Genomic DNA, 22256 nt, shown 5'->3' with positions numbered 1-22256 from the left:
TTGGGCGGGGCGGAGGCAGCCGTGGCCCCGCCCCTCGCCGCCCCGTCCCGCCCCGCCCCGCGGAAGGGAAAGCGAAAGCGGCGGCGGCCGGAGAGAGCGAGCGGCGCAAGAGGCCCGACGGCACCGGGGCGCTCTTTCCGTGGCGGTCCCCGGTGCTGCGGAGGGTGGGACGTAGGTGCTGCCTGCTGGGGGCGGGGGCTCGGTATCGGGGAAGGGTGGGGAGTATTCCCGGCGGGGGCTGGTACTGGAGGAGGTGCTGCTGCCCGCTGGGGACGGAGAGGGGGGAGCCGGTACGGGGCGGCGGTGGGAGGGCGCTGCCCGGAGTGGCTGGGGCGCGGGGGGACGAGGGGGACACGGGGGGGGGGGAGGCGCAGGGGGACCGGGACACGGGGGGGGCGCGGTGGGGGGAGGCGTGGGGGGACGGGGACACGGGGGGGGCGCGGGGGGCGCGGTGGGGGGAGGCGTGGGGGGACGGGGGGACGGGGACACGGGGGGGACGGGGGGGGACGGGGGGCGACGGCGCTGTAAGGGTCTGCCTCGGTGCTGGTGTCCCGCGCCGCCCCTGGGCGTGTTCGGTCCGGGGGCGCGGGGCGGGCCCTGCGGGGAACTGGAAAGCGAAACCCGGCGGCGGTGGCGCGGGCGGGGCCGGGGCTACCCTGGCGTGAGGGGCGCCGAGCCGAGCCGAGCCGCACCGAGCGCTGAGCAGCGTCCTCGCCCCGCAGAGCCGCGACGCCCCGCAGAGGAGCCAGCGGCCGGAGCGATGGAGGGGGCCGGGCGGGGGCCTGGCCTCCGGCTGCCCCGCGCGGGACGGAGAGGTGAGGGTCGCCCGGCTGCCGCAGAGCTAAGGCTGCGGGTGGGCTGGGGGTGGTGCGGGGGGAAATGCTCCTTCCCTGCCTGCACGCGGTGCAGCTTCCTCTCGGCTGTAAGCTCCTGCGTTTACTTATTTACCTCCAGCCTCTCGCTGGAGCCCACAAAGCAACGATGTACTGCAGTGATCTCTCTGCTAACTGATACTGCCAGCAGTCAGTGCCCTTTGAGCGTTCTGCTGAGCGTGTGAGAAAGGCTACGCAGCCTATGCTTCCTGCTACTGCGAGAGGCTGGGTCTTGTGCAGAAGGTTGCGTTTTAACTGTGCAATTTGAAGTCAGCTGCTGCTGCCTGGGTAGTTATTTCAAAGACGGCTAACTCTTGAGGAAAGCCTGTCCCGTGCAGGATACGTCATCATTGGCCTCCTTTAATTCTGCTTTGTGGAAAAGGTTTACTTTCTCAGTGATTTCCCAGCTTCACAACTGACATGGGCTCTAGATATGGTACTCTTTAGCAGTCAGGAAAAGGATTATAGAGGAAATACGGAGGGTCTGGATATAAGTGAAGTGCTAGTTGTCTAATGTGGTGCAAGATGCCCAAAATATGCTGACAAGCAGGCCAAAATACTTATACTTTTGTGTTGGGAGGCAGGTTAATATGGTCAATTATAATTAACGAATGTCTTTTTTTTTTTTTTTTTTTTTTTCCTTTTAAGGGCATGCAGATCATTGGGATACTGGGTTTATACAACGAGGGAGAAACAGAATAAACAGTGTGTCAGGCCGGACTCATAAAACAGTAGCTCAGGCAGGGGAAAATCCCCAAGCCAGTAATTATACTCCTCCGCTTGGGCAAAGAGAAGAGAGATCTGAATGTTTCTTCGGTCGAGGAAGAAGAAACCAAGGTGGACAAGCCAACAGTGGAGCCACAGGACATTGGAATGAACAGGAGAATGAGGGGAGAGGAAGGAGGTATCAAGGTGGACAAACACACGAGAGGGCCAGAGTACCCTGGAATGAGCAAGAAAACGAGGGTAGAAGAAGGAGGCATCAAGGTGGACAAGCATATGAAAGAGACAGAGGACTCTGGAATGAACAAGATAATGAAGGTAGGGGAAGGAGATATCAAGGTGGACAGGCATATGAGAGGGCCAGGGGACCCTGGAACATGCAAGAAAACGAGGGTAGGGGAAAGTGCTATCAAGGTGGACAAGCTCTGTCTGGACAAGCCCAGGAAGATGCTAGAGGGCTGAGGAATGGACAGGAAAATGAAGGGAAAGGAAGGAGGATACAACCTGGGAGGAATACTCACTTCTACCAGAAACCTACCCCAGGTGGTGCTCAGCTCAGTGAGCAGCCTCAGCAAGTCAAAAAGATTGGCTACAAATTCCTAGAAGGTCTCCTACAGAAAGACCCTTCTGAAGTTGTCATCACACTTGCGTCGAGTTCAGGTTTGAAGGAGCTTCTTTCCCAAACCGCTATGAAACCCAGTTTCCTTCAGCTCATTTGTCAGGTGCTTCGAAAAGCATGCAGCTCCCGAATGGATAGACAAAGTGTTCAGCAGCTTCTTGGAGTGGTGAAGGAGTCCAACTTTCTCAAGATCTGTCTGCCACAGTATGTGTCTGACATGGTAACAGAAGCAGTCCCTGCTGTCCGACATCAGTATCCTGAACATATTGGCAACATCATTTTGCTGCTTCAGGACCTGATCAGTATTTTCCCAGCTAGCTCTGTGCAGAAAATCTCCATTCTCTTAACAGTCTTGCCAGCATCCATAAATGCCTTGCGAGCTTCTGGTGTGGACATCATGGAAGAAACAGAGAAGAATCTAAATAAAGTCCAGATGCTTGTGCAGCACCTGCAAGAGAAGAGACGTGAAGGCACGCTGAGGGCTGATAACTACACTCTTATGCAGCCTCAGGCTGATGGTCAAGAAGAAACCTATCGTACAATGACCATTTATCCAACATATAATGAGGTACACCATGATGAGAAACCCTTTCTACGTCCCAATATCGTTTCTGGAAGATACGAGAGCACCAGCGTTTATCTTGACACCCATTTCCGGCTTTTGAGGGAAGATTTTGTAAGGCCTTTAAGGGAAGGTATCTCAGAGCTTTTGCAGAGCTTTGAGGACAAAGGTTTGAGGAAGAAAAAATTTGATGATATCAGGATCTACTTTGACACACGGATTATTGCCCCACTCTGCTCCCCAACTGGTGTCGTTTACAAGGTTCAGTTTGACACAAAGCCGTTAAAGTTTGTGCGATGGCAGAACTCCAGACGGTTGCTATATGGATCCCTGGTCTGCATGTCTAAAGATCACTTTGAAACATGCCTGTTTGCCACTGTTTCTAATCGGGATAGTACAGATCTTGCCAAGGGGACTGTACAGCTATGTTTTAATGCACAGAGCCAAGCGCTGCTGGCAGAGGTTCGGCCCTCAGACTCCTTCCTCATGGTAGAGACAACTGCCTACTTTGAGGCATATCGGCATGTGTTAGAAGGGTTACAGGAAATCCAGGAAGAAGATATCCCATTCCAGAAGTACATTGTGGAATGTGATGCACAGGTGAAGGAGCCAACATACCTTACAGTGGATACTACATACAACTTTGCACCCTTGACAGAGGATCCCCTGGCAGATGAAGAGAGAGCTCCTGATGGTTTGAGAAGGCAAAGTTTCCATGTTCTAGATCCCAACCAGTGGCCTTCAATGGAAACCTTGGGACTAGATGAGTCCCAGATGGAGGCATTGAGACTTGCACTCACCAAGGAGCTGGCTATTATCCAAGGACCACCTGGGACTGGTGAGAAACATTTGCTTTAAGTCTCTGTCATTTAAGGAGTTCTCCTTGACTTCCTCATTTAGGGAGACTATCCCCAGAAAAAGCCAGCTGCCCTGTGTCCAGAGCTTTAGTTCCATGCCTATTTGATGCTTGAGAAGCCCAGTTATTGTGAGCTGTGGGGAAGAAGGTTAAAATATTCTGAAATACCCATATGGAAATGTTTTCAACTATTTGATGCCATGGTACCTCTTGCTGCGCAACAGCTCTATTAACCTTCGTAGCAGGTTTGAACACTAGGAATGTTCAGGCCCTGATCCTCTGTATGAAGAAAGAATTGCAAGACTAATGGTAATTAATTTAAATGGTACCTGAACTCAGTACGCACCACTGCTTGTCTTCTACTAGTACATGAGTGTTTTATGTAAAGCCAATTGTCGTGTGTTAAGCTAGCTTCAGTGGCTTGGGAGAAGCAGTGGCGGGAAGAATCCTGCATACAGGGATGGATTACCCTTTTCTGATTCAGAGCTTGTTTTACAGGGAAGACTTATGTGGGTTTGAAGATTGTCCAGGCTCTCTTGACTAATAAGCATGTGTGGCAAACGACTGTACAGAATTCTCCCATCCTTGTAGTCTGTTACACTAACCATGCGCTGGATCAGTTCTTAGAAGGTAAGAGTATCTGGCAAGTATGATGGAATGGAGGGTAGAAATTATACTATAACTCTGTCATACCTTTTGTCATGAAGACCTGCCCTTTTGGCTCTTTCTTGTGATTCTAGCCCCATTGATACATAGTAAGAAAACTTCACACAGACCGGTCCAGTGTGTTGCGTGCAAAGACTGTTCTCCCTATCCTTTATCAGGCTGCAGAAAACAGTTAGCCTCTTTAGCACTAATATTCCTTTCTCATTCACAGGAATATACACATTCCAAAAACATGGGATGGTACGTGTTGGGGGGAGAAGTAGCAGTGAGGTCTTGAAGCAATTCACCTTGAGGGAGCTGAGGAAGAAGTGTGAGTTCCGACACAACTTGCCAATGCATCTCCGCAGAGCCTATGTGAATGTACGTATAGAGTCCACTGGAAAAGACTGGGTTACCTGTCCATTGGAGAAGCTAACTAAACTTCTTCCAGACCTATTCTTTCACATTGTTTTACACTGAAGTCAACCTTTTAATTCTTCTTTGTTCACAGTATCATCAGTTTCTTGTTCTGCTGTTTCTGAACTTTGTTCTTCTGCATATGATGTCTTCTCTCTATTATGAGTAGATAACCAGTCAGATGAAGCAGGCTGAGGAAGAGCTCCATAAAGGAGCAAAGCACTTAGAGTGCACAACATATGGAGTGCTGCATGAGCGCCACTTGGAAGCGTGCATTGCCCCCCAGCACTGGGACAGTCTGATGAAGGGTCTGGTAAGAGAGGTTCCTTTCTTATGAGTTGAGCAGTCCCCAAGTATACTTACTGCCCTTTCTGCAAATGTGTCTGAGCTTCCCTCAGATATAAGTCCTTTAGTCTCGCTCAACCACTGGGAAAGAAAGGGAGTGAATGGCAAGCTGTGTCAAAGTGACAGGAAAGCGGAGTTAAATTTTGCTCCTTTAAACTGCAGAGATTTCAAGTGATCTTTGTCAGTGTAAAAATACAAGTGCACAAATGAAAGCCTTAAGCTGAAGGAAAGGAGGGATGCTGTTTCTAGAGACCTGAGGTTGCCTAGACTTCTTGGCTCTGGAGGTCACTTGGTGGACTTGTCCTAATTGTCTTATGCTTCAGGGCACTGCTTTGTCATCATCCTGAGACTGATGAGGCTAACTGATTTGACTCTTCATATTAGGATCATGAGGAATTCTACTACAGTGCTGCACAACACTCAGTGATTCTGGAGTGGCTGGGCCTTGGTGTAACTGTCTTTACCCAGAGTGCTGCAGAGGATATAGAGGCTGAGAATCCAGGTAAAAAAAAAAAAAAAAAAATCTTCATCTTCTGTAGGCATTTGCCTAAGCAGTGTATGCATGCCAGAAAATAGACACTGCTACTTAACAGAGGCTGAAAGATGCATAACACTGTAAGGCAATGGAAAGATTAACCTTAGTTTCTACACAGTGATCTGCTGCACTGTGATTCTGCTAGAGTGGCTGTGACTTGCTGCATGTAATTGGTGACTCTCACAGGTGGTCAGCAGGAGAGAGAGGAGGAGCAGGAAGGTGAAGCAGAAGAGCTGTTGGAGATTCCAGAGGAGGCTGACCTGATTCAAGCTGATAGAGTGATTGAGGATGAAGAGGCAGCAAAGCCTCAGAAGAGGAAGGAGGAAGAGCACAGGGCTGTTCGTGAACTAGCCAGTGTGTTGTTGGCTATGAAGCTGGAGAATGAGGAAGAAGGAACAGCCCAGCCACAACAGAAGGCTGTACAGTGGGAGGTAACTGTATACACTAGTATACTGTGTCTCTGCTTGACTGTGTAAGTAATAACATGGGCATGCTAATACAGAATAATGTTTGTGTTTTAACTGCTTATTTTGGGGCGGGGGCCTATTTCCCTCCCTCCCCCCCTTCTCTCCAGATAACTGCTTCCCAGAGGAAGAAAATGAAACAGAAGATGAGGGTTGAGCTCCGTAAACTGAGTGCAATGACAGAGTTAGAGGCCAAATCTATTCAGGATCTGTGGCAACTAGACCTGAGCTCTCGCTGGAGGCTTTACAGGTGACAAATATATTTTACAGGGTCTGTCAAGCAAATGTGTGATAACTCTGTTAGAGTTCACAAATTCCTAGCAAGCTGGGGTATATCTGTCCATACCTGTTCAGTTCATTATCTGAACATGTCTTCCTGTAAGATATTTGCTTTTACCCTGCCTATATTGGCAGGGCAATGCTGTCATCTCCACTGTGTGTGTTGGGGACTGAGTAAAGATGCTAGTCATCTCTTGCTGAAAAAGCACGAAAGTTCTGAACTGAACCCACCCAAAACTTCTAGGTCGCTGTCCTGCTTCTCTTTCTGTGTGTGGTAACAGCTCTTTCTTCTCAGGCTTTGGCTGCAGACCTATCAGGGGTTTATTCGAAGGAGGATTCTTCAGCATGAACAGCAGTACCAGGCAGCAGCAGAAAGGCTAGCAGAACTAAGGCTGCAAGAAGATCTGTGCATTCTCAAGGAGGCCAAAGTTGTGGGGATGACAACTACAGGTGTGCAGCAGTTGGGATGCAAACCAGCATTGCGCTGCCTCCAGTAATGACTAAAGGACCTTATTGTCGAAGGATTAGTATTCTGTGTTGCTTGACAGCCTGGGTCAGGCTCCACGTTAGTCTGCAGCCACCTTCATTTCTGACTCTCTCTGCAAACATGTCTATCACATAAAGTTGTCAGTTGGCTGCACAAGCATTTTTTGTGCACTTTTGAGCAACATTATTTTAATAGTAATGCTCCATTTCTTGTGCCTCAGTTAAACACAATTCATGTCTCTGATATTTCCACATCACCTTTTGGTGAGCAGAGGCAGCATAAGTCTTGTAGTATCACCCTTTGGGGAGACAGTTTTGGGTTTTTATGTGTGGTGATCGATGTGTTCTGGATGTATTTTATGTCTGAAGAGAGTCAGGAAAGGGCCAAGGCAGGTGTAGCATTCTAATCCCCACCTGTCTTCCCGAACTTCTCTGCATATAGAAGCCATCCTTGGAACAGTGCTGTTTTAAAGTCCACATTCCACAAGACTCAGCATTTTGGAATCTTGGGAATTTTCTGGAACACAGCTTATACCTTCCTAAAAACTCTTATCATACCACCTGCACCTATACTTGTTAAGGCTTGTCTTCTCTCCTTTCTCAGGTGCTGCCAAATACCGTCAAATCTTGCAAAAAGTAGAGCCAAGAATTGTAATTGTAGAAGAGGCAGCAGAGGTGCTTGAGGCTCACACCATTACTACTCTTAGTAAAGCTTGCCAGCATCTCATCCTCATTGGAGATCACCAGCAGGTAATATCCGTGGCAGATGCCTCTAACTGTTGTGCGAATAAACTAGAACACTTTCGTCAAACATGTTTGGCAAACACCAGAACTTACTGCTTCTCAGTTTCCACAGATACCACGGGTCTTGTCTCCTTTGATTATGGAGCAGAGTTACTGGGGGACATATCTTTTTAGTTTAACTGACACAACGTGACATATGCTCCACTCCACTTCAGTTATGACAGTACACAACTTTGTTATTTAGCGCTTCTGCAAGAATCCAGTCTCTGGCCTTTCTACTGGGGACCAGTGATAGGAAAAAGACATAAGTGAAATCTTACTAATAGGTAAGAGTGCTGTTAAAAAAAAAATGGACCCAATCCCTTCTCTTTCAGCTGCAGCCTAGTGCCAATGTGTATGACCTGGCGAAGAACTTCAATCTGGAGGTGTCTCTATTTGAACGGCTGGTGAAAGTTAATTTCCCCTTTGTCCGTCTGAAATACCAAGTAAGGAACAGCTATAAAACACTCCCTTATTGCATTTGTACTTAGCTTGGTTTAAGTTTATAGTACATCTAAGGCTGCTCTGTGAGCGGAAGTATAAAAGCTAAAGTAATGTGCTACGTTGTTCCTGAAAGGAATGGTAAGAACAGTCAAACTGTCACAAATGGTATACTATTGTTTGACTAAGTGTCTGATTCATCAGTGATGTGACCCACAGCACTGTGGTTCCCACAATTTTTAGTGCAGAGAACGTGACTTATTGTGGCATCCAAAACTGTTCTAGAACTGTGGAGACACAGAATCTTCTTGAGTTGCCTCCTGTTAAATTGTTGCAGCCATATTTCTTGGTGCCTGGAGAAATTCTACCCCCAGCAGTCCTGTATTAAAATTGCCTGGAACAACTCTTAGGGGTTAGGGTGAGGTGCTGGCTTTTGTTACTAGAATGCTGTTGTTCTTAGATTTGCACTGAAACCGGTATTCTTATTACAACAACCTTGCAAAATGATTTTATTGAAGGTATTCTGATGCCGTTTAGCTGTGATTGGTGGTGGTGGTGGCAGCAGGGATGAGATAGGAGGCACTCTATTCTTGGCTTACTGAAAAAAGTCACCCTTGTCTTGTATTTAACTATGGTCTGTACAGTGGAAAAACAGATTATTGGCAGGGAAATCGGGTGCTCCTTTCTCATGACTGATGCAGCTGCTTTGTGTTTCAGCACCGCATGCGTCCTGAAATTGCCCAGCTTCTCAGTCCTCATATATACCAGGAGCTGGAAAACCATCCCGCTGTCTTGAAGTATGAGAACATAAAAGTGAGTTTTCAGTAGTGCAAGCACTTTCTCTTGCCCCTGTTACTGGCTAAAATAAGTTTCTCTAAAATGTAGTGTTAAAAGATTCCAACTTCTAAATCAAGTTCATCTACTGAAATAGATGAAGGAAATGTGGGATATAGAAATAGGCAAGTAATTTGTAGCTCTTCTGGTATTACTGATGGCAGACACTGGAAATGGATCCAATATTGATGATTATAAAGGAACAGTGAAATATGGAAGAAGGACCAAAAGAATTACAGGAGATTGAAAGCTAGGAGTAAATCTTAAATGAGACACTTGAGGCATAATTCGTGAAACTCCAGTGTAAGACAGGTGACTTCGCTACTGGAATCTTCCTTCCCTGAGTTCTTTGCTTGGGCATTTTACCAATACACAGCATCTGCAAGCAAGATCTATGCAGTATAAAAGTATAAAGCAATCTTTTATTGATTAACATGCATAATAAGCATCTAGAAATTAATGAACTAAAAGCATTAGTATGCTTGCCACACCATAAGACACTTGAAGAGTCTTTGCTGTTGTCAGGTAGGCATCAATCAGAAGGGTCAGCCTCTGCTTCTTCCTTAATGTTATTGTTCTTATCTTTCACTAGTTCCCTTTCTTAATTTTTTTTTTCCCCATCCTAATTACGACTTCATATCTTCCCATGTTAGTGCTTTTCTTGCATCTTTGAACTATTATTAATTGTATCACTGTCTATAACTTTACCTTTCTTATCTTGCATAGCCCTGTTCTGCAGACTTGCTCACAATACTGTCATAACTAATTTCCTCAGAAGTCTGAGCCAAAGTTACACTGCTATGCTGTATCAGAGTTAGGCTTTAAATTCCTGAAACAAGTGACTGGATACCTTTTGGAGAAAGAGAGGATTACAGTAGCTTAGCCTACCTGCATCTTTCATAATGAGAAGACAGTGCTAGTTATTTAAAAGCATTCTAACTTGTTGAGAAAAGCATACGAAAACCGGTAGAATACTGAAGATAAACAAGACAATAGTGAGGGTGATTTAATGACTAAAAATAAGCTATCTAGGAAACTGGCACTTCCTCTTGGTATCTTGAAATCCATATCAAGTATTTTGTAGAAAATAGTCTAGTTAAAAATAACCTACTTACGAGACCACAATTTTACCCAATTTCTCCTAGGGATAAGCTACTCTGGAGAATCTTAAACAAGTTCAAGATACCAAAAGCCATTGAAACTCAATCTTTTAATCTAGTACAATAACCAACATAGGTGACCGCTGAATTAAATTGTACAGCAATGGATGCTATGTGCAACTATGGACACCTTGGAAAACCAGAGATATGTGTTTGGTCCACAAAAAACATTATTTCCTCATAAAAGCAGTTTCTGGGTTTTGGTACACAGCCCAAGAAATCCTTATAGAATCATTAAGTTTGGAAAAGACCTTCAAGATCATCTGGTCCAACTATCACCCTACTACCAATGCCGCACACTAAATCATGTCCCTAAGTGCCAGGTCCAACCTTTCCTTGACCTTCTGCTTCTAAAATTCCTTTGTTTCCTCTTGTTTCAGGGAGTCCTATCTAACCTCTTCTTTGTGGAGCATGACTTTCCTGAGCAAGAGATTCAAGAAGGGAAAAGCCATCAGAACCCACATGAGGCCCAGTTTGTGGTGGAACTGTGCAAATACTTCTTGTGTCAGGATTATCTACCTTCTCAGATCACCATTCTCACTACTTATACTGGGCAGCTCTTCTGTTTGCGCAAGCTCATGCCAGCCAAGACTTTTGCAGGTGTGAAGGTTTATGTAGTGGATAAGTACCAGGGGGAGGAGAATGATATTATCCTGCTGTCACTTGTGCGGAGCAACAAAGAGGAGAGAACTGGATTCTTGCAGATACCTAATCGGATATGTGTAGCATTATCCAGAGCTAAAAAAGGGCTGTATTGCATTGGGAATATGAGAATGCTAGGTAAAGTTCCTCTCTGGAGCAAGATCATTCACACCTTGCGGGAGAAAGGCAACATCGGCCGCTCACTGATGCTTTGCTGTCAAAACCACCCTGAGACCAAGACGCTGGTATCTACAGCAGCAGACTTCAGCAAAGTCCCCGAAGGAGGCTGTAGTCATCCCTGTGAATTTAGGTTGAGTTGTGGCCATGTTTGCACAAGGGCATGTCACCCCTATGACACTCAGCACAAAAAGTATCAGTGTCTGAAGCCTTGTCAAAAGGTGCTTTGTACAAAGGGACATCGCTGCCTGCAGTCATGTTATGAGCCATGTGGACCATGCATGGTGATAGTAGAGAAAACTATTTCTAAGTGTGGTCACCTGCAGATGGTGCCGTGCTCTTGTCCAGATAGTGAGTTTGTCTGCCAAGAACCTTGCCAGAAAAAGCTGAACTGTGGGCATACATGCAACAGATTCTGTGGCCAGGAATGCACTGCGCGGTGTCCTGAACTGGTTGAAGTCACACTGCAATGTGGCCACAGCCAGCAAGTTAAATGTTGGATCACTGAAGAGATGAAACATGGGAAACCTGTTGAATGTAAAACTAAGTGTTCTGTCACACTGGAGTGTGGTCATGTATGCTCAGGTTCCTGTCATACCTGCTTTGAAGGAAGATTTCATAAGCCATGTAGCAGCCCATGCAAGCGCTTCTTGGTCTGCTCCCACAAGTGTCGGCAGCCTTGTACTGTAGAATGCCCTCCCTGTCAGCTTGACTGCCAGAACCACTGTGTTCACAGCAGGTGTAAAAAGAAATGTGGAGAGCGCTGTTTTCCATGTGCGGAACCATGTGAGTGGCGGTGCCAGCACTATCAGTGTACCAATCTTTGCAGTGAACCATGTAATAGGCCTCGCTGCAATGTGCCATGTACTAAGCTGCTGCGTTGTGGGCATCCTTGTATTGGATTGTGTGGAGAGCCCTGCCCAAAGAAGTGCCTTGTTTGTGACCATGAGGAGGTCACTCAGATCTTTTTTGGCTTCGAGGAAGACCCAGATGCTCGATTTGTACAGCTTGAAGACTGTGGCCATGTCTTTGAGTCCCAGGGCCTTGACCATTATATGGATGAAGATGATGATGTCATCAAGCTGAAGGTATGTCCTGTCTGTCAGACACCAGTCAGAAAGAATTTGAGATATGGTACCATTGTGAAAAGGCGGCTGGATGAGATAGAGAAGGTGAAAGAGAAAATCCAAGGCCCAGCACAGGAAATCGAGTCTAGCAGACAAAGACTACAGGCTGCACTCATAGGGAATGCTGTTCTGCAGAGGAATCTACCCCATAAGTACCTCATGTTGGAAGATAAACTAAAAGCTTCTGATCTCTCCATAAAGAGTATTGGACTAATTGAGAACCAGCTTAACTTCTACAAGCGTGTAGCTGACCTAACTGATTCCATGAGCAAAATTGATGTGAATGAGCGGAAAGGGCTGAAAAAGCGGCTGGATGAAGTCCAAGAGTGGCTGGATCTGCCACGCATCAGCTTTACGGGGCAGGAGCTCTCTGACCTGCAAGCTGAGATCCAGAGACTGACCTTTCTACAGAGCCTCTTGTCAAGGTGCAAAAGCACAAGTGGCGTGATCACTGCGGCCCTTGCAGCAGAGATTGCCAGTGTACGTGAGATCTTGGAGGGGACAAAAAAGTTCACAAAGGCTGATGAAGCTGCAGTGAAGGCTGAACTGGAGAGGCTCTGCACTGTCTTGCCTGTATCGGGGCTGGGGATCTCTGAAGCTGAGCGGGTGCAGATTGTCCGTGCCGTAGGCTGTCCCCGTGGCCACTGGTTCAAGTGCAGAAATGGGCATATCTATGTGATTGGGGACTGTGGGGGGGCGATGGAGAGGAGTAAGTGTCCCGAATGCCACGCAGTCATCGGGGGCACAAACCACACTCTGGACAGCACCAACAGCCTTGCCCCCGAGATGGACGGAGCGACCCACGCAGCCTGGTCCGAGGCAGCCAACAACCTGCTCAACTTCGAGGAGCTGCGGCGGCTGCTGTAGCCGGGCGTCCGTCCCCGCTTCTCACCCGCCCCAGCTCGGGGACGCGACGCCGGCTCTCGGGGCTGCTCGCTGCCCTGCCCGTAGTTAATAAAGTGCACGCACGCGCCCCGGCGCTGCCCGCCCGCCTCCTTTGTCTGGGCCGGGAGGGGGCGGCCACGGCTGCGGGCGGGTTGCCGTGAAGGGGTGGGGCCCCCTTTTTCCCCTCTGTTCTCCGGAAGCGGATGTGACGCGCGCCAGCTGCCGAGCAGCTGCGAGAGGGGCCGCGCGGCGGTGGCAGCTCGCGCAGCCATGGAGGCGCGGGAGGCGCTGCAGGAGCTGCGCGCGGCGCTGCGCGCGGTGTTGGCGCGGGTCAGAGGTGGGGGCCGGGGCCGGGGCCGGAGCCGGAGCCGGAGCCGGCTCGGCTGGGCTGGGCTCGGCTGGGCTGGGCTGGGCTGGGCTGGCGTTTTGCTGGCTGAGGCCTATGTCTGCCTTTACAGAGGGCGAACCGGGCGAAGGCCGCGAGCCGTTCGAGCCTCCGCGCTTCTGGGACGCGCTAGGTACGGGCCGGGGAGCGGGCTGGTGCTGCGGGTGCCGGGCTGGGGCAGGCGTGGCTCCGGGCTGGGCCGCCGGACGGCGGGGGGGTGGTCTCTGCGGTGCCGGTACGTGGCAGGGCTCCAAGCTGCAAGCAGGACTCCAGCCGGGGCTTTTGCACTTGCCCTCGGCTCCAGCCGTGTTGGCGTTGCAAAGTGGTAGGCAGCGTGGAACAGTTTTTATAACTACATTTTTAAAGCTCTTGTTCTCTGTTAAAGCCTTCCAGAACATTCTGGTGAAGGTGTCGTGGACTAGGAGACAAATGTGATTGTAGATATCAGTACTGGCTAAGTAAAAAAACTAGAAATGAACAGATACATAAAACATGCTGCGTGTATGGCACAAATACACCAAGGAAATTTTCTAAGTGGGATTTTAGCTTATGGCTTTTTCATGCTTGGAAAAAAGAAACGGTAATCGACCGGTAGATGTTAGGGTTAAGTAGTGTCAGAGAAGACATTGCTCGTTTATCTGCTCTGTTCTTTTGTCTTTTACCCAAGATACTTTCTAATGTCTTGTTCCCACTGTATCCTTTCTAAGGTCGGACATTCAAAGAAGCATCACAAGAAGCTACAAAGCTCAGTCTGGCTTTCTCAAGGTCTCCACTGCCTTCTGCAGAGGTGAGTAAAAGCCCACTGCAGAGAATGAAATTTCAGCGTATGTGTCAAGTTTCAGGTATCTCCCGGTTTACTTGACTAAAACAAAGTCTCATTGGGTTCAGCACAAAAAAAGAACATCTGTGGGAACTATGTGTTGTAGAGAGTATTCACCAAATTCAAGAATTGCCTAGAGAACTAGTTTCTATAACTTAGGGGGACATACCAAATAGATGTATTCTTACATTTTTTTTCTTAAACATCTGCAACTGGTTGCTGACAGACAAGATATTGAGCAGTGCGGACCTTACTGCTAACAAAGAATGGCAATATATTTTCTGTTAATTGAGAGAAGTTTAACACGTGGATGTTTGAAGAAGGAAGAAAAGACCTCCAACTCAGAGTAATGGTTTAAGCTACTTCTTCCTCTTTTCACAACCTTTGAACCAGGCTACTCATAATACATACAGTGAGTTTGGAACTCCAGAAAGTGATTTTCTTCTGTATTTGTAGGCTTCACAGAAACGTAAATACTGTATCTTTTTGTTCTGTATTTGTTTCTCCATTATTATGACCATAGCTATGCTTCCTCCTTTTTTTTTTTTTTTTTTTTTTACAAAGTAATGTGGATGGGATTGTTCATGAGATTTTCTAAATGAAGTATAGCCATGTGATATTGATACTTTTGCCTACCCTTTTTCAGAATTGTCAGAAGCTGAGCGACGATGTCCAAAATGCCATTCTTGCAGTTGCCACAGCGTACTACTGGCTCCCCAAGGGCCAAGGTGAGATAGTAACAGCAGGATAGTACCAATTCTTTCACCACTGTACAAAGAAACCCAGTATTTCAAATCGTAGTAGGAGATCAGGCATCTACAGGAAGGCAAGCTAACATGAGCAGAGTCCCGTTGTCAGCTATTCTGCAGACTTGCAACGTGGTTATAAGTGAACCACTTGACCATCTAATTCTGCAGATTTCAATCTGTGAATGAGTGATAATGTAGGAAGTGGTATAGTTGTTTGAGCATTCATAGTTATAAAGTGTTGATATCTTCATCCAAAGCCCTTTTGGAACTGGAGAAGGTATATTGCTTCCTTCAAAATACCTGCAACTTTATTTATATTGTGTATCCGCACAAACAGAGCATTCTGCATGTTCATCTGTGTCAGTTTCTTTCTGTCAGTGCTCTTTGTGGCAACATTCTTGCTGTTTCTCAATCTCAACCAGGTACTACTCTTCGGAAGATGGTACGAGATGCTACCACTGAAGTAGTGGAAGGAATGATCCAACTCACAGAAACTATTCTCATTTCTCCATTGGAGAGGTAATAACTTTCCATTAAGAAGGAAGAAAAAGTTACACATATATCTGTTAGGGAGCAGCAAGTGCAGACTTGGGGGAGCACCCTAAGGGAAGTGGGAAGGCAGGAGCTGAGCAATGTTATGAGGCAGGCAAAGGCAGCAGCTTCACCAAGAAGGGCCCATTCCTCCAATATCTGAGCGAGCAGAGCAGTGCTGGTGAGGGTAGACAAATGTAGTTGAGAGTCGAAATCACCGGACAAGTCCATAGCAACAACATCAAGCTGGAAAGTTAGGCCAGAAAAGGCAGGATCGGATCTGGAGAGAGTAACCAGCACCAGACACCATCCAGTGATTGCCCAGCAAGTTCATTCCAGTGAGACAACCTCACAGTAGATGAAATTTTACCCCGTATAAAGCACGGTGTTTTAATAACTCCTACCGAGTTTAGTTATTAATTGGAACGAAAAGCAGGAGCTTCTTAAAAAGGCCTCTGAAGATGGTCTTTTGTAACATCGTTACATTCCTAACGATGTTTTCCTTAGAGCACAAGAATTCTCCATCCCCCTGTGTCAGAAAGTGAGCAGGGAGGGCAGAAAACTGGGATGACTGAGCAAGGACCTGTTGGTTAAACTGAGGCACGGGAAGGAAATGCACAGGCAGTGGAAGCAGGGACAGATGGCCAGGGAGGAGTACAGGGATGCTGTTCATATACGCAGGGATGGGATCAGGAAGACCAAGGCACAGGTGGAACTGGGTTTGACAAGGGGATGCAAAAAATAACAAGAAGGGGTTCTATAGATACATCGCTCAGAAAAGGTGAAGGAGAGTGTACCCCCTCTGGTGGATGCAAAGGGTGAACTGGTAATGACAGAAAAGGAGAAGGCTGAGGTACTCGACAACTTCCTTGCCTCAGTCTTCACTGCCAGTCAGGTTTCCCATGTCTCTCATTTCCCTGAACCTGAAGGTGAGGACTGGGGTAGCAAAGTCCCTCCCACTGTAAAAGAGACCACCTGATGAAACTGAGCAAATACAAGTTTGTTGGGCCTTGTGACATGCATCCCAGGGTCCTGAAGGAACTGGCTGATGGAGTCACCAAGCTACCTACCATCATATTTGAAAAGCCCTGGCAGTCAGGTGAAGTCCCTGGTGACTGGAAAAAGGGAAACATCATTCCCATTTTAAAAAAGGGTAGAAAGGAAGACCCGGGGAACTACAGACTGGTGAGCCTCACCTCTGTGCCTGGCAAGATAATGGAACAGATTCTTCTGGAGGCAATGCTAAGGCACACGAATGCCAAGAAGGTGATCTGGGATAGCGAGCATGGCTTCACCAAGGGCTCTTTCGTGCCTGACCAATCTGGTGGCCTTTGATGATGGAGTGACTGCATCAGTTGACAAGGGAAGACTGACCAAAGTCATCTACCTGGACTTGTGTAAGGCCTTTGACATGGTCCCACATGACATCCTGATCTCCAAATTGGAGGGATATGGATTTGAAGGCTGGACCATTCAGTGGATAAGGAATTAGCTCGATGGCTGCACCCAGAGAGTAATGGCCAACAGTTCTATGTCCAGGTAGAGGCTGGTGACGAGCGGTGTCCCTCAGGGGTCTGTCCTGGGACCAGTATTGTTTAATATCTTTATCAACAACATAGACGGTGGGATTGAGTGCAGCCTCAGCGAGTTTGCAGACAACACTAAGCTGAGTGGTGCAGTTGATACAACAGAAGGAAGGAATACCATCCAAAGGGACATGGACAAGCTTGAGAAGTGGGCCCACGTGAACCGAATGAGGTTTAAGTGTAAGGTGCTGCACCTGGGTTGAGGCAATCCCAGACATGAGTGCAGACTGGGAGAAGAGTACATTGAGAGCAGCCCTGTAGAGAAAGACTTGGGAGTTCTAGTGGACAAAAAGCTTGACGTGAGCCAGCAGTGTGCGCTTGCGGCCCAGAAGGCAAACTGCATCCTGGTCTGCATCAAAAACGGTGTGACCAGCAGGTTGAGGAAAGTGATTGTCCCCCTCTACTCTGCCCTTGTGAGGGCATGCTGTCGTTCTTGCAGTGTTGTGAGGGCTCTGCCACTTGGAGTACTGCATCCAGGTCTGGGACAGGACCCAGCACAGAAAGGATGTTGATCTGTTACAACAGGTCCAGAGGAGGGCCACAAAGATGATCAGAGGGCTGGAGCACCTCTCCTGTGAAGGAATTTCCATGAAGGCGATTGATACCATTTGCATTGGCTGGCAGTTTTTGCCTTTGGAGTGAACATTGTGTGTCATGCATGATGACTGTGTGACTCTACAGCTAGTTAGCAGACCACTGTGCTTCAGGGGAGGTATTACTCATCCTCTTTTTACTGATAAATGCCACTGCCTGTAGGCAAAGATCATCAGCCTCTTCTGATTTGAAGAGATTCTGGAAGATAAATAATACACCTAAGCACCTTTGGAGGTCTTTGTAAGAGGCTTCTGCTACTTGTTCCAATTAATAACTAGACAGAGTAGGAGTTATTAAAATACCTCTTGCTTTATGCAGACACGAGATACCAGTGACAAGCTGGTTCGCTGACATCTTTCCAGCAGACCCCCTTCTAGTGCGCAGAAAATACAAACAGTCTAGCAGGATGGTGCTATTGAACCTAACTTTGAGGGTCTCTGTTTTGTTTCAGCTTGTCTCAGGAACAGCTTATATCAACTGGTGGTGTGTGGGAAGCATGCGAGCAAGTGTCCAGCCTGCCACGAAGTGAGTACTGTATATGCAGAACAGTGGAACTAGGATGCGTGATCTTGAAATGTTGATAGTACTTGCGAGGGGCATTTTAGCTAGTAGAATGGAGGCTTACTCATTCTGTAGAACCCTACTGTTCTTTGAAGTGGATAAGCATGGAAGACAGGTCGAATTCTCTGTATAGCAACAGTGCAGCTCTGAGGTTTGCAAAAAATTTGACCCTATGATCTCAAGTTCTGATGGTTGCAGACCTAGGTGAATGTTGTTGGAAGCTGATTTGAATCAGTGCAGCACTACAGTTGTCTTCCTTTTTGTTTTGCAGATAACCAGGCAGCAGTTGTGTCAGCTCTGGCTGCCTGTCTGAGTGTGGTCAAGGATGCTCTGGAGGAGATGGAAAATGTAAGGAAGCCCCTAAGCCTTTGAGGAACCTGCAGTGATAGACTGCAGTGATGGTTCAGTGATAGAACACAGAGATTGTTTTATGTACAGGCTTTGATGTAAGTTAGTTCTTATATGACCAAAGTTACTGTTTTATGTCTGGATCTTACTGAGTTTTCAAACCTGAGTCTAGTTCACCTTACGTGTGGTTTCCATGAAGCCATGTTCTGAACTGTATGTGTTTGTGGTTTTAGGTTGATGTAAGAATGGGACTATCTGCCACGTTCTTGCTGTTTGCTCTGTTGAATTAGTTTTTCTTAATGCAGTCTTATTAAGATTAACAGAATCAAGCAAATGAGATGCTGGTTGAAGAGGGATTCCTCCGTAAATTGTTTTCTAGATCGTATTTTACCTTTCCTCCTGGGTATTGCTGGAATGGATGTTAGGTTCCGAGTTGTCAGAGTATCTGTATTCTCAGGCTCTGGTGGAAGGGCAAGACCCCTACAGTGATATCACGGAAGATGAAGAGCTTGGCTTTCGGGGCAACAGAGATACCTATTGGTCAGAAGCTGACCGGAAACTGCTTAGCTCCTGCATGGGATTAATAAAGGCTTCCAAAGCTTGCCTGAAGAAGGTCTTGAGTGTAGTGAAGGCTTATGGCAAAGCTGAATCTCCAGAGCAGATTGCTCAGCTGGATGACCTTGCAGACATTGCTAATGAGATCAGTCCAAGGTAAGTAGGTCTCTCCCCATGCTGCGTTCTGCTCCAGAGCAGTCCCTTTCTTTCTCGAGGTCTAGAAAATGGACTAGAAAAAACATTATGATACTTAAGCTGTGACCAGGTGGTGGAAGGGGGGTATGATGGGAAAACTATTATATCATAGGCTGTTGAGAGTCGTGCAGGTTAAGAAAGGAGTATGTGCTGCTGCTTGGGGTGGAGCTGTGACTAGAAATAAGGTGGAAGTGCCACACAGATGCCTGAGAAGGTGGTGAGAAGTATTCAGTGGGTATAACCAAATGTCTCCTTGTCAGGCCGTGCTATTCCTGACTTGCACTGAGGAAGTGTTACCAGCAGGTCAAGGGAGGTGATCCTCCCCCTCTGCTCAGCCCTGTTGAGGCCACACCTGGAGTATTATAGCCAGTTCTGGGCTCCCCAGTACAAGAGGGACATAGAAATACTGAAGTGAGTTCAGAGGAGGGCTATAAAGATGATTAGAGGACTGGAGCCCCTGTTGTACAAAGACAGGTTGAGAGAATGGCCTGTCTAGCCTGGAAAGAGAAGACTGAGGGGAGACCTCATTAATTATCTGAGGGGAGGGTGTTGAGAGGATGGAGCCGGTCTCTTTTCAGTTGTGCCCAGCGACAGGATGAGAGGCAATAGGCACAAACTGAAGCACAGGAGATTCCGGCTGAATGTGAGAGGGCACTTCTTTACTGGGAGGGTGACAGAGCACTGGAACAGGTTGCCCATACAGGTTGTAGAGTCTCTTTCTCTGGATGTATTCAAAACCTGCCTGGATGCCATCCTGCACAATGTGCTCTAGGTGGTCGTGCTTGGCAGTGGGGTTGAACTAGATGATCTTCGGAGGTTCCTTCCAACCTCAGCCATTCTGTGATTCTGTGACCGAGATCTGTGAACTGGGCAATTGGAGGGCTTTCTTCCATTGCACTTCTCTCTTCTATTCTAGTGTTGATGAGTTGGCACTGAGCATGTATCCACCTGTGAACCAGTTGGCCGTGCGACTCAACGTAAGTTTCTGCAGCCTACATGCAGTTCTACTTGTTTGGCTGTAGTGAAGGGGAGGAAATTAAATTGGAGGAAATACCTTTGTCAGGGAGACAAGGGTATATTAGTCGCTGTCTAAGTAACATGCTCTGAGGGACCAAGAGTCCCCTTTAGTTCTCACACGCTCGTCTTCTTTCAGCTGGAAATGCATTTCTCATCTTTATTTCGGGGAAAAGGATGTCCGCTCTAGCACTGGCTCTAAACTCTAATCCGTAGAGATATCCAGTGACAGTACCTCAGGAAAGTGAGGTCTAAGGCTGCCAATGTACCTTATATCTACCTTTTTCCCTGGGTAATTTAGATTAGCTCAAATAAAGTGAACTAAATTAAAGAAATTAAAAATGTTCACGATGAGCATGGTTAAGCACATGTTTCACTTGTTAAGTGAAATAAGCTGCTCAGAGAAGTAATGTCCATTGCTTCCATGAGAAGCAATCTCCATCTTTGGAGATGCTCAAAATTTGATGGGGCAAGGCTCTGAGCAGCTTGACAGAACTATGAGGTTTGCCTTGGTTTGGGCAGGAGGTTGTACTTAGGTGGCTTTCAGGGGTCCCTTCCAACCTAAATTAAGTATATACTTTCTCATATCTGAAATTCTTTATTCTGGTTTCATACATTTGGCCAGTGGCTTGATTTTTTTTGTTGTTGTTATAGTTAATGAAGTATTGCTTAATATCAAATTGTATTACAGTGAGTCACTTATAACTTCATCCCTTACTATCAGTTACCAAATTCTAATAGACTTATCTTTTTAAAAGAAAAAAAACATACTAATGTATACTTCAAAAAACGATCTGTCTGTATTTTTACCTGTCCCAGTCAGCAACAGGTCAGGCGATACTCCCACCCGTGTTAGATGGCTTCCTTTTGCATCAGGATCTGTGGCAGTTTTACTTATTTTTGGCTGTGTCAGGCATTCTTGCACCTTTCCTTTTTTTCCAGTATTGCTGGACCCCCTTTTTCCATGTTTGGTGTACTTTATTTCCCTTTTGTTTCTTTCTAGGCTGCTAAGTTGGCCTCAGTGTTAAAGAAAGTCTTAGAGATTACAAAGTGAGTATGAGTTACAATTTATAAGCATGTGTTGCCTGCTATGGAAGTTGATATCTTTCTGCCTCCTGTCAAAGATGACTCATTTCTAGGCAGCAAACGCTGTCATTTTGGAATAATTCTGATGTTATACAGTTGCAATGGGATAGGAATAGGATGTCAGGAATTAAAGTGGTTACTGCTGAAGATGGACGTATATGTGTCAAAGTGTGGAACTAGAGACGTGGATGTTGTTTCTTCCTGGCTCAAAGTACTGTGGAGCTATAATGGTCCTGTTTTACTGATGTGGTAATTCGGGACTTCACAATATGTATGTGTTGTGGGGGTTTCCGGATACATATATATAAAACCCCCAAGGTGGCCTTCCTAATGAATTTCCTCCACTTTTGCAGGACAAGCCATGTCTGTCCACCATCAGAGGAAGGCTGGGTGCAGTTTCTGATTGGTGCGGTAGATCACAACATGGACAAAATCAAGAACTTCACACAGGGTGAACTTTAGCTCTTCTGTGTCCACATGTGTAGCTGCTACTGGCCCTGATGTATGCTCTTCCAGGGAATCTGGCCATTCTCCAGCTACAGGGAGAATGATGAGGACAGTGCTCTTAAGAGAGAACTTCGATGCCACCTGGCAAAACTCACAAAAAATCACCCTTTGCAATTGCAGGTGGTGTCATTTTGCTTGGACTCTTGGGATGGTGCAGTGCTGAATCTTACTGTTGTGAATGTGCCCAGTTTTTCAGACATTACAACTGCCGTGGGGTTCAAAGAACAATAAAATGCTGCTAGATTTGCGTGGTTAGCTGCATCTGTTTTCAGGTGGCAGAGAATATACATAGAAGAATAGGATCTTGCTGTTTTTGCAAGCCAAATGAGCCATTAAAAAATACAATGCTGATATTTTGTGTCTAACATTGAGAAGAGCAAATTATCTTCCTCTCTTCTGTTCCCTAAGAAAGCAATAGAAAATGCTGTCTGCTGCTTTACCAACTTCAAGGATCTGTAGGATATGAGTACATC

General features: G+C 46.8%; 2 protein-coding genes across 5 annotated transcripts; both read left to right on the top strand.

Moving 5' to 3' along the window:
- The first annotated feature begins 55 nt into the window (after positions 1 to 55).
- On the top strand, positions 56 to 12946 carry ZNFX1 (zinc finger NFX1-type containing 1). 4 transcript variants are annotated; one of them, XM_050714089.1, is made up of 14 exons: positions 56 to 164; positions 723 to 815; positions 1521 to 3614; positions 4131 to 4262; positions 4510 to 4658; positions 4864 to 5007; positions 5424 to 5541; positions 5761 to 6005; positions 6149 to 6288; positions 6613 to 6767; positions 7408 to 7553; positions 7922 to 8032; positions 8745 to 8840; positions 10402 to 12946. In XM_050714089.1, the coding sequence occupies exons 2-14, from the start codon at positions 761 to 763 to the stop codon at positions 12832 to 12834; spliced, it is 6018 nt and encodes a 2005-aa protein (XP_050570046.1). In that variant the 5' UTR covers positions 56 to 164; positions 723 to 760; the 3' UTR covers positions 12835 to 12946. The 4 variants fall into 4 exon arrangements, with proteins under 4 accessions (XP_050570046.1, XP_035423113.1, XP_035423114.1 ...); XM_035567220.2 differs by having other exon boundaries at positions 56 to 171; XM_035567221.2 differs by having other exon boundaries at positions 56 to 175.
- A 94-nt stretch (positions 12947 to 13040) lies between these two features.
- CCNDBP1 (cyclin D1 binding protein 1) lies at positions 13041 to 22030 on the top strand. Its single transcript, XM_035567151.2, has 11 exons — positions 13041 to 13189; positions 13311 to 13370; positions 13945 to 14024; positions 14704 to 14785; positions 15229 to 15325; positions 17969 to 18042; positions 18350 to 18426; positions 18884 to 19137; positions 20093 to 20153; positions 21194 to 21240; positions 21630 to 22030. The coding sequence occupies exons 1-11, from the start codon at positions 13123 to 13125 to the stop codon at positions 21736 to 21738; spliced, it is 1008 nt and encodes a 335-aa protein (XP_035423044.1). The 5' UTR covers positions 13041 to 13122; the 3' UTR covers positions 21739 to 22030.
- The last annotated feature ends 226 nt before the right edge of the window (positions 22031 to 22256 follow it).

This window comes from Cygnus atratus, chromosome 16 (assembly GCF_013377495.2).
Source record: "Cygnus atratus isolate AKBS03 ecotype Queensland, Australia chromosome 16, CAtr_DNAZoo_HiC_assembly, whole genome shotgun sequence".
Taxonomy (NCBI): Eukaryota; Metazoa; Chordata; class Aves; order Anseriformes; family Anatidae; genus Cygnus; species Cygnus atratus.
This window is presented reverse-complemented; position numbering and strand designations above follow the sequence as displayed.

What these genes read in the sequence shown, in the direction of transcription:
- ZNFX1 (XM_050714089.1), top strand. Translation starts at nt 761, where the DNA reads ATGGAGGGGGCCGGGCGGGGGCCTGGCCTCCGGCTGCCCCGCGCGGGA. An exon ending in CCAAGGACCACCTGGGACTG is followed by an intron (nt 3,615 to 4,130) that starts GTGAGAAACATT and finishes CTTGTTTTACAG; the next exon opens with GGAAGACTTATGTGGGTTTG. An exon ending in AGAAGGCTGTACAGTGGGAG is followed by an intron (nt 6,006 to 6,148) that starts GTAACTGTATAC and finishes CCTTCTCTCCAG; the next exon opens with ATAACTGCTTCCCAGAGGAA.
- CCNDBP1 (XM_035567151.2), top strand. Translation starts at nt 13,123, where the DNA reads ATGGAGGCGCGGGAGGCGCTGCAGGAGCTGCGCGCGGCGCTGCGCGCG. An exon ending in GGTGTTGGCGCGGGTCAGAG is followed by an intron (nt 13,190 to 13,310) that starts GTGGGGGCCGGG and finishes CTGCCTTTACAG; the next exon opens with AGGGCGAACCGGGCGAAGGC. An exon ending in AGTTGGCCGTGCGACTCAAC is followed by an intron (nt 20,154 to 21,193) that starts GTAAGTTTCTGC and finishes GTTTCTTTCTAG; the next exon opens with GCTGCTAAGTTGGCCTCAGT.